This window comes from Vombatus ursinus, unplaced genomic scaffold (assembly GCF_900497805.2).
Source record: "Vombatus ursinus unplaced genomic scaffold, bare-nosed wombat genome assembly UNPS02014973.1, whole genome shotgun sequence".
NCBI classification, from domain to species: domain Eukaryota; kingdom Metazoa; phylum Chordata; class Mammalia; order Diprotodontia; family Vombatidae; genus Vombatus; species Vombatus ursinus.
Genome location: NW_020954751.1, coordinates 20024894 through 20042491, shown reverse-complemented (window position 1 = coordinate 20042491; position 17598 = coordinate 20024894). Strand labels below are relative to the sequence as shown.

The 17598-nt window shown below is 37.9% G+C and overlaps 1 protein-coding gene across 3 annotated transcripts in view; it reads left to right on the top strand.

Moving 5' to 3' along the window:
* LOC114030650 (arf-GAP with SH3 domain, ANK repeat and PH domain-containing protein 1) overlaps window positions 1-17598 on the top strand; it is a 482413-nt gene that overhangs the window by 425516 nt on the left and 39299 nt on the right. For all 3 annotated transcript variants that reach the window (XM_027845496.1, XM_027845498.1, XM_027845497.1), the window contains 7 exons: window positions 2307-2398; window positions 5680-5866; window positions 5991-6076; window positions 10208-10323; window positions 10486-10553; window positions 12062-12169; window positions 14165-14393. In XM_027845496.1, coding sequence (XP_027701297.1) covers window positions 2307-2398; window positions 5680-5866; window positions 5991-6076; window positions 10208-10323; window positions 10486-10553; window positions 12062-12169; window positions 14165-14393 — 886 coding nt within the window. The remainder of the gene's footprint in view (window positions 1-2306; window positions 2399-5679; window positions 5867-5990; window positions 6077-10207; window positions 10324-10485; window positions 10554-12061; window positions 12170-14164; window positions 14394-17598) is intronic.

Genomic DNA, 17598 nt, shown 5'->3' with positions numbered 1-17598 from the left:
TGTTTATCAAGATTCCCTGTCGGCATCCCCTACCTATTCTTTGACTAGTAATTAGGTCTTATAATTACCTGACACCTCCTAAAACAATCATGGTGGGAAAAAGTTTTTCCCTCTAATGGAGATGATAACTTCAAGAAACCAAAAGTTAATTACATGCCCAAATCAATAGGCCATGCATCTGAAGATAGAATACATCTTAAAGGCCAGATTATATCTGATTTTTTGCACTAGTTCTGCTACTAATCAGCTGTGTGATCTTGGGCAAATCACACTACTTCAGTTGGTTTCAGCAATCTCTATGATGCCTTCACATTTCAAATACCGTGTCTCTATGCATCCAGGTTGCCTATAGGAATACTATCCAGATAGACAGTGAGATTTATCAGCAGACATTGGTTGTGGGACTCAAACAGTGAACCCTAGTAACTTGACTCTCTCAAGTGAACTTCTTAAAGGACTAGTTACATAAACCTTTCTAAGCTTAACATCTAAAATATACTTGTGTGACTCATCACAGATCATTTCAGGATGAATATAAATTGCAATAGCATCATTTGATTCCAGCAGCAAAATACGACTCAGGGCTTCCTCAACCAATGGCATGTTACATAGAGCTCCTTACCCTGTACCTTATCAATAAAGATTCCCAAATGTAAAATTTGTACCATTTGCTGGAAATTTGATGGAAATGAGTCTGGAATGAAACAGCCAGTATGTGCTGAAGTAGGGATTTATAACAACCCAAAAAAAAAGTCCTTGTATAATAAGATTCTATCTACCATCAGTATGAACTAGAGTTTGTACGCTAAAGTTATGGTTACATAACTTTCTCATGTCCTACCTCTGCACCTTTATCCAGATGTTCTCCCAATACCTTACCCACTTTGGCCTCCTAGAATCTCTTTAAGGCTCAGTTCAAGTGCCATCCATCTGCTACATAAGGTCTTCCCTGGTTCTCCTCCACCCAGTTCTCTCTCTCTCTCTCTCTCTCTCTCTCTCTCTCTCTCTCTCTCTCTTTCTCCCTCCCTCCTTCATTTTATATTTATTTATATTAAGTTATCTATACTTGTTGGTATGTTGTTCCTTGCTGCTCTGTGTAAGTTGTATTCCTCATGAGAATATACACTCTTTGAGAACCAGGAGATTTGGGTTTTTTTTCTCTTTTATCCTCAACACCTAGCACAAAGTGCACTTAATCAAATAATTGTCAAACTGAGTTCAAATGAAATTAATTGTATTGAATTAGATTCACCTATCTCTAGCCTCAACTTATAAGTATGTGAAATGCAGATCATTAGCTGGTTCCTGAAGGCAAGCATGCATGAAATATTAGCATTTATATAGGACAAGTATGTTGAGTGCTTTTATTTGACCTTATTAAATCATGACTCGTATCCCATCCCTTGTCTTCCACAGTAGCCCCTGCATTACTTCACTCACTGCATCCTTTTAATTCTGCCTTCTCGATGTCTTTCATCTTTCCTGACCTTAGCATTCCAATTGCCATCACACTAGTTCAGGTCCTGATTGCTTCTGCTTTGGATTATTGGAATATCCTTACTAATCAGCCTTCCCACTTTAATTCTCTCCATCCTTCACATTCATGCAGTGTAGTCTTAGTGTATAGATCTGATGACCTCGTTTTTTTATTCAGTTACCTCAAGTGGTTTCCCATTGCTTGGGAAAAATCCAAACTCTTTTGCCTAGCAATCAAAGTTACCCATAACTCGGCTTCACCCTAACCTCTAGCTTTTTTTCCTACTACTTCTCTTGCCAAATTGAACGAAGTATGTGCCATTTACTGGGGGAGGAAAAAAAGTCCTGTCCTTCGCTACCTCCATGTCTTTGCTACACATGGAACATACTTCTCTGTGTCTTATCTCTACTTGCTGGGATCCTATTCATTCATTAGGATCAAACAGTTACCTCCTCCATGAAGCCTTTCCTGATGTTCCCTCTGCCAATTAAAATTATTTTTCTCTTTAAAACTCTATTATACTTTATTTTTACCTCTGCTATGCATTTATCTCATTCTACTTTATAGGAAAGCTGTTAGTGTTTCTATCTTAACCCCTTACTAGACAGTAGCCTTAAGAGCCTAGACAGTAGTTTTTCATCTTTGAGTCCGTCATAGAATGCAATTCTTTGCACACAATATGTACACAGTTAATGTTTGTTGAAAGAATTGTTTGTGTTCTTCACAAAATTGTGGGAAATATATCATCTGGCTTCCCAGAAGCAAATGATAGCAATGTTTAAGATCAGTAGGAAATGAAGACTGCTTTATTGTTTTATTTCTGTTACAGCTGGCCAAGAATGTAGGAAACAATAGTTTTAATGAAATTATGGAAGGAAATTTACCCAGTCCCTCACCAAAGCCCACTCCTTCAAGTGATATGTAAGTAATTTTTAAAAATCAAATTGTCTTTCATTCATCAACTCTTCCTATTCAAGTTTATTTCCACTGGGGAACCAGCCATTAGGAAATGCAGTGCAAAGATGTCGCTTAAAACTTAGGGTCAGATGCTAATAGGCCTCATCTAAAAATAAAAAAAAATTTTTTTGAAAGCTTTAGAAACATAAGATTGAATCTGATAGGAAACATTTTGTCCATGTTCTAATTTCTTTTTAATGGTAAAGAACTCATTCTTTGGTTTTGATTAAATGATACTGGATGTTATAGACTTGCCTTGTTATGTATAATGTTAAAAGCATCTGCGTATGACAACAGTGTTGTATTAACAAAGTAGAATTATATTCATAGTATGTATTACAACATAAAAGGGAGATGCTTTACTGAGAAGTGTGCTTCTCAGGATCTTTAGCAATAGGACATACACCTGCCTTATATGAATAAAGCCTAGCCCTGTTTAGAATCAGGTCTAGATGAAAACTAAAGCTTTTTTCTGACCTGTCAGCCCATTTAAAGTCAGTCATAAAATGTTTGAGATCATCTGGTCCAATCTTCTCATTGGACAGATGAAGAAACTGAAGCCTGGAAAGATAAAGTGATTTGTGCAAGGTCACAAAGATGTTGCAAAGCTGAGCCTTCAGCCCAGCTCTCTTGACCTCCAAATTGAGTGCTTTTTCCAAATGCCTTTCATGGAGATCCTCTCCAGTCTAACTATACTGGTTGTATCTCACCAATCTAGTCACTTAGTATGCGTTTATTCTTGAAAAGATTTTTCTGCGGTGTCTGTTAGTCCATCAGATTAGTCCACTCGTCCATCAGTTGAAATAAAGAACATGAAAAACTATAGATTTATTTATATAAATTTATGCTACATCTGAAACCAGAAGGCCAGATGATGAATATTTTGACCACCCTTAAGGCAGAAAGGGGTTGCAATCTGCAGTGCTGGAGAGACTACTACAATCACAGATCCATGAAGATTTTAAGTATCTTGAGTAGATTGACACACAGTAAGCATGATATTAAAGATGTCATCAGAGAAATGTATAAGCAAACAAGCAGATAGTCTGGTCACATCTTGATAGTGAAGGAGAGCCAATGGACAGTCTCTGTGGTCCATAGTATCATCACAGTTTCAATAGAAATCAAGGAAGACCCAGAGCACGTTGGGTGGAATACCTCTAAACAACTTATGAGAGGGTAAGGACAAGATTCACACATGATTCCAAGCACAGAGTGGTTGTGATCTGCAGACGCAACTTTCTTCCTTCAAGCCAAACTTGCCTTATAACTCATACATAACACTCCCTCTCTTGTTTCCATACCTGTGCACTGGCTGCCCACATTCCTAACATGCATTCCACCTCACATCTATCTCTTAGCATCCCCAATCTTCTGCAAAACTCAGCTGGTGTTACCTTTTGCATGAAGCCTTGCCTAACTTGTCCAGCTGCTAGGGCGCCTCCCACTCAAATCCCCTTGTCTTTATTTTGCATGTATTTCCTATGTAGCTATATAAGCTACTTACTGTAAGCTCCTTGAGAGCAAGGGACTATATTTTTGTGTCTTTATCCTCAGTACTTAACACAGTTTTTGGCACATATTAGGCACTTAATATTTGTGAGTCTATCAATAAGATCACAAATCTATTTAAGTATAATTTTTAAGATGTTCTTTTCCAAACAAAAGATCTGTTTTCTTAAAAATCTTCAAAGCAAAGAAGTTTCATTATGAAATGGTAATAATGTTGTAGTTTACCCCCAGAATATACTATATGCTGCACATAGCATACCAACACTCTCCCTTCCTTCCCTATGGAAACTGACTTCGAAGAAAAATTTCTGTACCTTATGTATACTGTACCTAAGTCACATGCCCAAAAGATGCAGTGGAAAATTAGACTATACTTTCAGTCATCTGGGAAATTCTTCCAACCCAGCCAACTGTGAACAGCAGAAAAAGACTTTGAGTTGTACTCTTTGAAAGCATATTTTCAAGAAGACATTCATAAAATCATGGACTATTGAGCAGAGTCAGCAAGGCACAACATTCCAGTGACCAGCCAGAAAAAGAGGAAGGACCATATGCTCCCCAGGGAAGGAGAGGCCCCTTAGCAACCAATATTGACCAAGAAGAGAGAGGTATCAACCTCATTTCAGGTATGGGTGGCAGATTGAGAAGCAACAGTAACTACAGCTAGACCAAGTTGGGCTTTAGTACTGAAAGAGAGGGAATGGCTCTTTTGAAGCAAGCTAATTCCATATTTGATAGAGAAAGTAACTGACTCTCTTCATATATGTACACAATTTACAAAGGATTTTTGTCATACAGCCACACCAACATCATTAAACCATTAGTAGACCACTATGTGCCCTTATCAACAAATATGTTTCATAGATTCATCATGGTGTATTAAAAATAATAAACATAATGAGCTAGCATTTTCATAGCACTTTAAGGTTTACAAAGTACTTTACGTATGTTATCTCATTTCATTTTGATGCCCTGGATTTGGAATTGAAATCTAGGTTTAGTCCCACCTTGGTCAAGTAAACTTCCTCAACTATAAAATGAGAGAGGTAGATTCATTGTTCCCTAAGGTCTCTTGTAGCTCTACAATTTTATGATTGGTTTATGATTCATCCTCAGTGTTTTTCTGTATTGTTTTCTATTTCATGTTTTTATATTTGATTATTTAGCTATTTTCCTGCCTTAGTTATTACATTCAGTTCTGTTTAGTTTTAAGTAATAAGGGAAGGTAATATTCAGTCTCCTAATTAGAAAACTAGTATACTATAAAAGTATATAATTTTTACATTGGGAAACAATGTTTGTACAGTAGTAGTATTATCTCATTGAAACTACTTTTCTTTTGTCTAAAAGAGATGTTCGCATGTATGTAATAAACCCAGTCTTGAGAAGGAAAGAGATCATGGTGGACAGAAAGCCAACCTTAGAGTCAGGAATACCTGGGTTCAAGTCATTCCTCTGATACATGAGTAATTGTAAGACCCCAAGCAAGTAATCCAACCTCTCATCACCCCAAGCAACTATCTAAAACTATAAGTTATAAATAAGTTGCTGACCTACATCAGTAGAAAGAGTTTCTGTATTAGAACTTTCCTATATTGATGAAATCACCATTGCAACAAATCACTACCTCTGACCCCCAACCAAACAACAAACAAAAAACTCAACCACATTATTGTTCCATAGAAAATAACCACATTCAAAATGAAATAACAAATCCTTTTATTTTGTTGTAGGACTGCACGTAAAGAATATATCACTGCAAAGTATGTAGATCATAGGTTTTCCAGGAAGACCTGTTTATCTTCATCTGCTAAGCTGAATGAACTACTTGACACCATCAAATCTAGGGATTTACTTGCACTAATTCAAGTCTATGCAGAAGGGGTAGAGCTAATGGAGCCACTATTGGAACCTGGACAGGTAAGACATTCTGTACTAGAAAATGTGGAATAGACTCCACTGGTTACAGAGGAGAAAAGAGATTTGCTTTGCAGATGGTCCCACAAATGATAACCTTCTAATATCTTCTTTTTCTCATTTTTAGGAGCCGGGTGAAACAGCCCTTCATGTTGCAGTCCGAACTGCTGACCAAACATCTCTACACTTGGTTGACTTTCTTGTACAAAACTGGTATGGTTTAAGTTAACTTAAAACATCATCAGAATTTTTCATACCCATCAGTCTCATTAGCTACAGATGTAACTCTCTTTGAATAACAGGTTTTGCATTGGATAATTTAATATAAATCAAATATTATCAGTAAAAGGGTCTCACCATCTTAAAATCTGAGGTGAAACATTTTGCAAAGAAAACAATCATTTTGTAAAATAGGTGACAATCCCCAAATTAATATTTTGTACAAATGCAGATTTTCATGTTACTGGATTTGTTGGAAATAAGTATTCAAATTTGGCATTCACAAAGAATATTGTATTAGCCATGAAAATGCTCCATACACTTTGACTGCTACCATAATGCTAATGGACTTTGAAGTACTCTTTGTGAGCTAATAAATAAGAGTGGCAGTGAGGAAAGGAAGAGAGCATTCAAATCAGAATGATTTTATGGTAAAGAGTCCAAACCTTAATGCTTTGACCTTAATGCTTTTATCACCTAATAAGGGTGATAAAAATGCTTTGAAAGGAAAAAACACCTGTGCAGATGTTTAAGATTTTATAGAAGATAATACTGCAAATACTATTTTATAAAAAATAATTTATATTTATAAAAGATAAACTATTTATAAAAGATAATACTACAAATACTATTTTATAAAAATAATTTATATTTATAAAAGATTTATATATTTATAAAAAATAATATTGCAAATACTATTTTATAAAAAATAATACTACATTTCCTTAAGTCAAAGGAAGTATAAGGGAAGGAACTGTATAGTATCAGGAAGCTGGACCAAGTTTGTAGAAGTGTTCCATTTTTCATTGTACAAGTAACTTGCTTTAAAAGAGTGATAAATGTCAAATAAATATAAGGTTAAAACTGTGTCCTCAATCCCATCAATGAATAAAAATTATATAAAGCAAAGAAAGGATAGATTAGATAGATAGAGATGGAGAGAGGTAGATAGAAAGATAGAGAGATGGAGAGAGGAGGATAGATAGATAGATAGATAGATAGATAGATAGATAGATAGATAGATCATTTATTAACTGCTTACTATGTGCAAGACAGTTTCCTGGCAACAACAATTGGAAAAAGATGTTCTCCATTTACTCTTCTACAACTGTAAATAGGATCACTCTCCAGGAGCATAAACAAATGTTGGGAAATATTGAAGCCCCAGTTTTATATTGATTTGAACAACAAGGACCTATTTTGCTTAATGCAACTTGAACAGAGATATCAAGAATCCCTTTATTTGTAAATTAGAAAATACAAATTTCTCACATCACCAAATTCTCGCTCCATTTCATCCTTGAACCTCCAACTAATGAGTCACCCTTTGTTTCTGTAGCTCTCGAGCACCTCTCAGAAAGCATGTCGACAATTCGGTGTTTTTAATAGCTTCTTATACAATACCTGTCCGTCTTTGGATCCCAGGATCCAAAGGAGAGATGTTTATATTTTCTTTCCTTTGCAGACACTGTAATTTGTTTTGTGACATTTGTTCCATACTTCAATCAAGGATAGGATCATGGATCTAGGAACTGGAAGGGACCCCAGTAAGCCATCTAGTCCCACCCCCTCACTTTTCAAATCAGGAAACTGAGCCCAAGAGAAGTTAAGTGATTTGTCCAAGGTCATAAAGGAAGTACATGGCAGAGATAGAACTTTGCTTTTCATTTTTATAGGCAAAATTGAATAGTCATTGCTTAACATTAGTCCAAGACTTCAATTAATACTCTTACCATAGATTTAGAATTTAAAGGAGCCTTAGAAATCATCTAGTTCAGTCTCCTCATGTCATTAAGTGAGGGAACTTGGGGCCCATCAAGGTTAAGTGACTTGCCCAGGGTTATACAACTAATAAGTGGGCAAAGCCAGGATTCAAACCCAAATCTTCTGACCCCAAATCCATTGCTAATTCCGCCACACCATGCTGCTAGAAAGAAAGAGTCAGTAAAATTAAAGTTTTAGTTTGGAAACAAGATGGAGACGACAACATTCATAGCTGAGCAGATATCCTTATCCTAATGTGAAAATACGTGTGGAGACAGAGGGTGCCTACCATGCTTCCCAGATTGTTTGCAGCAGATGATCATCATCATGTATGATGACATTGCAAGCAATGAAGAAAATCCTATGAAAGCTATTACAATCAATAGACCTAGTTACACTCTTGTGAATGAAGGAGCCGAAAAGTCTGCTTTATATGTAACAAAATGTGTGTTGCTCCTCGCGCCCCTCCCCCCAAAATAAATTGATATGTTAAGAAGAGAAGAAGATGCTATAAAGAGAAAATAATCAGGAAAATTTCTGAAGAATGGTCTAAAGGATCATGTGTTTCTTTCCTTCACTGACCAAAAAGCTCCCATATTATTGGCTTTCCCTGATGACAGTCATTATGTAAGAGATTTGAATGAGCTGATCCCACACAGAAAGTACCAAAAGATGATGTTAGGTATTGAAGCACGTGAATATGGCTCGATGATGATATCCATATTGTTATCAGTGTTTAAGCAACTACTGCCACCATTCCCAAAGAGCCTGATACCATGATGAAAAGAGAAATACTTTCCTAGAAAATCAGTATGGTGTCAACTGAGTAAAAGATTCAGGTGGGGAAAATTTGACTAATACTAGCAGTTTAAACTAATAAAAAAGCATAATACTATCCATGTCATGCAGTCATGAAACAAAGCTACCACTTCCCTGAAAGCAATGCTGTTTCAGAGTGTGAAACACAAATCCATTTCTGCCACCAGCAAAGCCCTATGACCCTCCTTTTAGCCCTGATACCCTTTTGGAAACAAGAACAGGAAACTGATGGCCACTAATAACATGAATGAAGTTCAGAAAATTGATGAGTTTGAGCAATATCTGAAGGGAAGAAACCATTTTATTCAGAGATCAGTGCACAAAATAGTTATCTGTTGTGACTGCATTCGGAGCTCATGGAGGAAGTGCTCTCTCATGGAGATGGATACTTACTGCAGCAAGGCAGCCGGGGCTCACTTTGGGATCCTCTGCGTTAACAGGCATGCCTGCTAATGTGAACACACTCTGTGTCAGTTTCACATCTCAGTCAGTCTTTGTGAAGGAGCTTATCCAGTTGCTAGTATGAGGCTGGCCACGGACAAGATGTGCTTGAGTTACTGAAATCCAACTTCCCGTGATTTTCCAAGTCCAAATGTGAAATTTGTGTGGATGGGAGCCTGAATCTATGTCTCAGGAAAGAGGATAACGGCTGCTACCTGTTTATACTCTCCATTTTTTAATGCTGCTAGACAACGCTGAACATGGAACTTTTCCGAAGATGTTGAAAAGTTTCTTTTGCTCACCCTTCCCATTTCTTCTCTGGTCTTTGTTTTATCCATATATGTATAAATGTAAAATCTAAAAATGATATCTGTTGGAGGTGGACAAAGCATTAGATTGAATGAAACATTTCTGATCTTTACATGTACGATTTCCCGGTTTTGAAACCAGTAACTTAAAGAAGAGAGAAGTTTGCTGTTTCCCATGGTTTATGGTAACCGCAGTACATTTGACCTCCATGGTGACAATCTCCTGCTAAAGTTCAGTAAGCTACTAGAAGAGTTGTACTTAGAGAAATCGCAAACATTGTCTGGAAAGATATTTTTTGGAAGATTTATAGTCCTGTTTTTCCATAATTAATACAAATGGACATTGCTGTGACTGTTTCCTAACAACTAATGATGATAATAGCATTTGTGTAGCACTTTAGGTTTGCAAAAGCACTTTTAAAATATTGTTTTATTTGATCTTCACAACAACTCCAGGAGGTAAGTGCTATATATGATCTACCTTCTACAGGTAAGGAAACTGAGGCAAATAGGTTAAGTCATTTGACCAGAGTCATACATTCTAGCGTGACTGAGGCCAAATTTGAACTTTGCACTCAGTCCACCATGCCACCTAGCTGCATCAGTGCCTGAAAACTTATAATTTACAGATTTACAATAAAATTACAATAAAAAGGAAGAAAAAGAAAGGGAAGAAGGGAAGGAGAGATGGAGGATAACACCAAACTCATAAATTGGCTTTTACTTCCTTCTTTTTTTTGACAGAGTAGGTTTTTTCAATCTTTATTTCTATCTCTCTCTCTCTCTTTTTTAGTGGAAACCTAGATAAGCAGACTGCGCTAGGAAATACAGTTCTACACTACTGCAGCATGTATAACAAACCTGAATGTTTGAAACTTCTCCTGAGGAGCAAGCCAACAGTGGATATAGGTAAAAGCACATATTGACACTATACAGTATTTGTTTCTTCCAAGTAGAATGATGAGAGAATTTAATTTACTAAAAATTAAACCTTGTAATTTCTTTGAACTTCAATATTTTTTCAATATCTTTGGCAAAGCAGCAGTTGTAATTTAATTTTGCCTTTTCCAGTTAACCAAGGTGGAGAAACAGCCCTGGATACAGCAAAGAGACTAAAAGCCACCCAATGTGAAGATTTGGTAAGAAAGAGCAAATGGGAAACAGCAGACTTTTGTTAACCATCATTCACCTCCACATAACATTTGGAGAAAATGGAATTGTTCATAACTAGAGCAAGTTCTTCTTTGACAATTGACCAAAGAAACCCAGCTAAACAGTAGCTTTTCTTTTAAGAAATGGTTAAAAATGGTCAATTTGCCATCCAGATGCCACACAGATGTGGCCTGTAAACTTATTGTTTTGTATAGTAAGCTTGCAGTGGGGCCTCATGAGTGTTAGCATAGAAGCAGAAGATTGAGGTCTTCCAGCTAAGCTCACACTTCTCCTTTATAGGCCCCCATTATGCTTCCTTGAGAAACCTCAGTGACCTCCAGATCATGATCAGTCAGTGAATTAGTCAACAATTATTTCTTAAGTACTTACTATGTGCCAGGCACTTACTATGTACTAAACCATGGGGATACCAAAAAAGGAGGGGGAGGACAATCTCTGTACTCAAGGAACTCACAATCTAACGGAGGAGACAACGTGCAAATAATTACGTGCATATAAGAGGGGAGAGAGAGAGAGAGAGATTGAGGGAGCGAGCATGAGCAATCACATTAATGGAAGCTGCTTCACCGAGTTGCCTAGGAAAGCCCTCCTACAGAAGTTGGGATTTGAGCTGAGTCTTGTTGGAAGCTAGGGAACCCAAGAGGTAGAGGAGGGCATCTGAAGCATGGGAAGCAGCCAGCATACAAGTACAGTCACATGTGAGGAACTGAAAGTAGGCCAGTGTGGTTGAATTGTAGATTATGAGAGGGGAGTGAAACATAAGAAAACTGGAAAGGTAGGAAGGGGCCCAAGTTGTGAAAGCTTGAAATGCCAAACAGAGGACTTGAAATTTGATCCTGGAAGTAATAGGGAGCCATTGGAGTTTATTAAGTAAAGGGAATGATATGGTCAGACCTGCCTCTTGGGAATATCACTTTGGCAGCTTAGATTAGTTAAAATGGGGAGAAACTTGAGGCATAGAGACCAGTATGAAAGCTGTTGTAAAGAGGTGATCAGGGTATGTGAGTGGTACAAGATGGGACCCTGAATAAAGATTATACATGACAGTTTAATTACTTGCAAGTACTAGACCACACCTATGTTATATGGTGGCCAGGGAGGAAGATTTTGTTTGGAAAGCTGTTGGGATGTGAATAGAACCATAAAGGAAGATTGATTAGGGGAGTTGATTTGATTATGATTCCAGAAACAGAAATGGTTGGGTGGGCCAAAGAGCACATGCTCACAAGGCAGCATGACAGGTGATAAGATAGGCCTCGAATGAAATGAATGGCCGCAGCAAGGCCAACACGTTGTGGGTGATTGGAGCAGCCACCAGTCAGCAGATCAAGGGCCCAGGGAGGTGGGGTTGGGGGGGGTTGTGTCATGACATCAAAGGGTTCTCTAGGGTTTGATTTTTGTTTGGGTCAGTGTTTATGTAAGAGTAGTTCATTCTAATGTTTTAATTAGGACTGTTAACCCTTGTTACTTTCAGCTTTCCCAGGCTAAGGCTGGGAAGTTAAATCCACATGTCCATGTTGAGTACGAGTGGAATCTTCGACAGGAGGAGATTGATGAAAGTGATGATGACCTGGATGACAAGGTGAGTGTGAATAATTAGTGTGATTTTCTGGGAATATCTGTGACTTTCCCCATAATATAAAAAATATCTGTGCACTGTATATTGTGAGTGCTTTGTGTTTACCAAACTGAATTTTTTAGTTCCTCTTATTCTTGGTTTTATTACATAATGTTCCTACAAGTTAGTAATGTGGACTTTTCGATTCTTGAATGCCTGAGAGAGAAGTCACATATTATACTAGGAAAAGCAGTTTACCCTGTGGGCAAAACTGTCAGTTCCAGAACAAACCAAAACCAGAACCAGAAAGTGTAGGAACCAGCAAGGGTTTATTGAGTTTGCCAGTAAAGGAGCCCCACCCACATGGGGCTCCCGGAAGGAACCAAAGGACAAAGATTATATAGGTTTAAATAAGGCTGGAGGTAAATTGGGTAATCTTGATTAGAAAGGGCCTGTTACTGGGGATTTGGTGGTAAGAATGGGGATGTGTAACAGGAAAGGCTTTTGTTTAGATGAGCTGTTTCTCTTATCCCTGACCTAATAGATAAGAACTGCTGTTTCTAGTCAAGAGTCCTGAATTCCAATCGTAACTATGCAAGCTTGTACAAATCACTGGGCCTCTCTAGGACTTACTATGCTTATTTGTAAAATGAAATTATTGGATTAGATAAACTCTAAGGATGCTTAGGACTCTAACATGTCATGATTATAGGCAGCTGCCACTGAAGTCCAACCGTAATGCATCATTGTGCAATAGAAGGTTCCTTGAGTTCATTATGACTGTGATAACAGTACAAACTCCAGCAGTTTCTACCAAACTGCAAAGTTTCCAATATAGGCCTGATGACTGATGATGCCTGCTGTCCAAGAGCAAAGAGATGACTTTTTTTTAGCCATAACCACCCCCTAAAACAATCTTAATACTTAATTTAGTACCTACGGTAGAGTTCTGTGAACTTGGTAGGTGTGTTTAAATATGATTGGTTTCCTTTTTATTCATGTGTACTTTATGCTTTTAAAAATATTATTCCATGAGTGGGTATGTGGGCTTCACCAGACTGCCAAAAGGGCCCAGGATAAAAAAGGTTCAGAACCCCTGACTTAAGGGATCTATGTTGTCATCGATTGTGCAAGTTACTTCCTACAGTAATACATAATACAAGTTGCCAGGCAAGTCACTTAACCTTTCTGTTTGCCTCAGTTTTCTCATCTGTAAAATGAGAATAGTAGTAGGACCTACCTCACAAAATTGTTGTTAAGGATCAAAAGAGATAAGAGCTTGCATGTATTTCCATGTAAAATGCTTTAGCAGCTTCAAAGTGCTATATAAATGTGAGTTATTATCATTGGTGTTGGGAATACGACCAAATAAATTCAGTCTCAGATGACCAGCCTCCTGGAGACGAATCTTTCTTACCTTAACTAGGTTATTCCATGGATAATAGACATATAGTCCCTCACTGGCCGATGATTTTGAAGCCTTTCCAGTTTGGTTGAATATGCCAAGATGGTTGGCGTAGTCAGGATCACCACCTCTATGTTGTAATACATAATAAGAAAAATTCATTAATGAAATGATTGCCCTAGGAACTGTTTTAAATGGACTCCTTGTTTAATACCTCCTGTAACTGTGCCTGTAGACTCAGGTTAGAAGAGAAATCAGACTGAATATAAAAGAAATTAAAGCGTAGATTGGGAAAGATTCCCATAAAATTTAATGAACGGCCTTTTAAGCAAACTGTATGACTTCAGGTAATTGCCACTAACTGTTAGCAGGTGCATCATTAATCTGACACTGATAGATGTGAAATGGAGTCTCTGGGTCATTCTTTGGTATGGTATGGTATGGTACCTTCCTACGGTTGGTTTTAGTGATAAACTTGTGGCTGACATCAAAAAATTCACATTTCCGAACTCCAAGGGTTGAGGTTACTGCCTAAATCCCCACCCCATGCACATATATGTTAACACCCCAGTGCAGCCATTAGTCATTTTGTCTATCACGATTTCTCCCCTTAGCCTAGCCCAATCAAAAAGGAACGTTCTCCAAGACCTCAGAGCTTCTGTCACTCCTCCAGCATGTCCCCCCAAGACAAGCTCGCACTGCCAGGATTCAGCACTCCGAGAGACAAACAGAGACTCTCCTACGGAGCCTTCACCAACCAGATCTTTGCATCCACGAGCATGGAGTCACCCACCTCCCCAACAGCCGATGCTCCTCCGCTGCCTCCGAGAAATGCTGGGAAAGGTAAAAGATTTGGAAAGCTCTTACCCGCATCCTCAAAACTGGCTTGGTAGCTGGAATGACTCAGAGTTGAATGGGATGTCAATGATACTGTTTTCCGCCAGTGACAAAGGCAATTGATGACGATAATAGCCTATGGCTGTGATCAAGCAGGGTAAAGAAAATATTACCTTGAACCAGAACACACACACACACACACACACACACATACATACATGCATACATGCATGGACACACACATGCATGTGCACGCACACTCAAAGTTTTATCATATTAAGCTTTTCAGGGTATTGTAAATTACTTTCTACTCAGAGCTAATTAATCGCCTTCTGCTCTGAAAGAATTAATGCACTTAAGTAGTAGCCAAGTATTTTATTCTGTAGAAATACTTTGCGGTGATCTCTTTGCGGCATATAAGTAATAAGTGCTTATATCTTTTAGCGGCAAATAAGTAATAAGTGCTTATATCCTTTAGCCTCAGGGTAGATGAGTTCTAGCTGTCTTTGTAAATGGAGGAAATTGAGGTACAGAAAGATTAGGCCTATTGTCCTATAGCCTACCTCTGAGGAGTCAACTGAACCACAAGGCCAAAAGAGAGAAGTTTTTAGTTTTGTAGTCCTTCCTTGCTTCTGGTAAGCATTCTGTAAATATATCTAACAGCAGAACCATTCTCTGTGTGTATTGTAAAGCTTACCACAAATGGAGATGACTTCTTGCTACATAATGCAACACTCATTTGAATAATACTCACATTGCCAGGAACATAACCCCAGTATTATTCAAAATAACATTATCCAAAGTCTAAATTTCCCCATAGAAACAGTGATATAAAAGGACGGTGGGATGTCAGGTTCTCAAATAAGTCCCAGATGGCTTATCACATTATAAAATAAGGAATATCAAATTAAAGTAAGAATTAAAAGAGGGAAGGGAAAAGAATAACCATTTATGTAGGGTTGATTATGTGCCAGGAACTGTGCTAAGACCTTTACAATTATTATCTCATTTGATCCTCACAGTAACTGTAGGAAGTAGATGCTATTATTATCCCCATTTTACAGTGGAGAAAATTAAGGCAAACAGGGGTAAGTGACTTACACAGGGTCACACAGCTAGTAAGTGTCAGAAGCCATATTTGAACTCAAGTCTTCCCAGCTCCAGACCCAGCACTCTGCCCACTGCATCACCAGCTGCCTCTCCAGCATGAGCACACACTCATCCCTTTTTATCTCTTATCTCTCAACAAATTTCTGTTAAGTGTATATACTAAGGAGAGAAAAATGAACAATTATAATTATCCAGTCCCTGCCCTTAAGAATGTTAGAAAGATTTTAGGGGGTTAGGCTTCCACAGCAGGATAAGAAATTCCAAGATCTTGTGGATAGTCCATCAACCAATCAGAAAGTACTCCAAACTTTTCTGTAAACAACTAATTCTTAAGAAAGAGCCCTAGAGGCTAAACTGATTGCACCCAGCCGGGTTCAAGGACAGGCTTCTACCTGGCAAAGACTCTTCTCCACTGAGCTTGCTTAATAAGCTTATTGACTATGAACTAACACACCCCAAGGGCGGAGAAAGCCGCCGTTTTTGAACATGGGACCCATGGAATAGGCAGAGTTAACAGAACATGGACGAACATTCGATGGGCTGTCCAGGAAGGGTGTAACTCAGATGAACTAGTCCAATCGTAGCCCTGATGGGTGGAGTATGGATCTTACTAATGATTAAAAAGTTGATTCTATCACTGAACTAAATGCTCATGTGCCTACGTACTACTAAAGTACGTTGTGCCCGCTTCTCTAACAAGAAGCGTAATAAAGACTTTCCTTCACTCACTCACTGTAGTAGATTTTTGTTTCAGATTTTTCTAACAAGAAGTTTACACTCTAATGGGAGACATAAATGATGAGAGTGGTATTCTAGGAAAATATGAGAACAGAGAACCTATTTTAGTCCTATAAAAATTAAGTTTCACATGACATATTTTCACGTAGATAACTATATCTAGGTACCTAGGAAATGTTTTTTTGGTATGTGTTTTTTTAATGTGCCATTTAATGGAACAGAAAGACCAATTCTTACCTAACTAGCTATTTTCCAAACAGCCAAGGGGAAAAAAAAAGGCAAGATTATTTAGTAATCTGCTGAACAAAGTACTCTTTGACTAGGGCACCAGTTACTTGGTCACCTGAGGAAGAGAGTATTATTATTTTTTAAAGCTGAGACATATCCTAAATGGAGTCTTCCCTTCCTCCTTGCCCTTCTCCCTCAAATAGCCTTGATCAAATAAGCATTATTCCCAAAGTTATACTTACCACGTCATCAAATGCAGACATCTAGGTACCCAAGTGTCATGTCACACAGAAACTTCTTAGGTCATTTTATTTTATTTTATTTATTTTTAGGCAATTGGGGTTAAGTGACTTGCCCAGGATCACACAGCTAGTGTCAAGTGTTTGGTGTGAGGTCGGATTTGAACTCAGGTCCTTCTGAAGTCAGGACCGGTGCTCTATCCACTGCGCCACCTACCTGCCCCTCAGGTCATTTTAAAAGTGACTTGAAACTTAAGGAACAATCCTATAACCTGCCCTTTGAGGAGAGGGATAAAAAATGCCTGTAACTCGGTTTTTAGACCACATTGCTTCAAAGCAGCTAATTTCTACTTTTTTAAACCTCATTCTTAAAAAAAAAAAAAAGAAAGAAAGAAAGGATCCAAACATTTGCATGAAAAGAGGAACTTCTTGACTCTTATTTCTAGAGTTTGTCATTCACTGGGAAGCTTTATCTATGACAACAATAATTTCCATTGCTATCAGTTAGGGTGTCATAGGGGATTATAGCTTCAGCTGAGGAAGAAACATGAAAAACAGGATAAAATAACCTCCCCATTCCCCCAATACTAAAGACAAATGAAGAGAAATTCAAAAAAAAAGCCAGGAAGAGAATTCTTATAAAATACAGTTTAGATTTCTTTTTTTCCCCCAGAAGCATTAGCTACCTCATATCAGAATTCAAGGAGGTTCAGTCTAAATTGACATCAAAACCTAATTGTGCTTTACCAAAGTTTCTGTCAAAGCTCAAAAAATATAAGGAAATTCAGGCTTCAGAACCTCAAAGAAGTGGTATTTCATGCTTATGTGGAACCAGATTGCTATTTAGCCACTATGTAGATGAGGTCCCAGAAGATTTCTGTAATTAACCCAGGGCC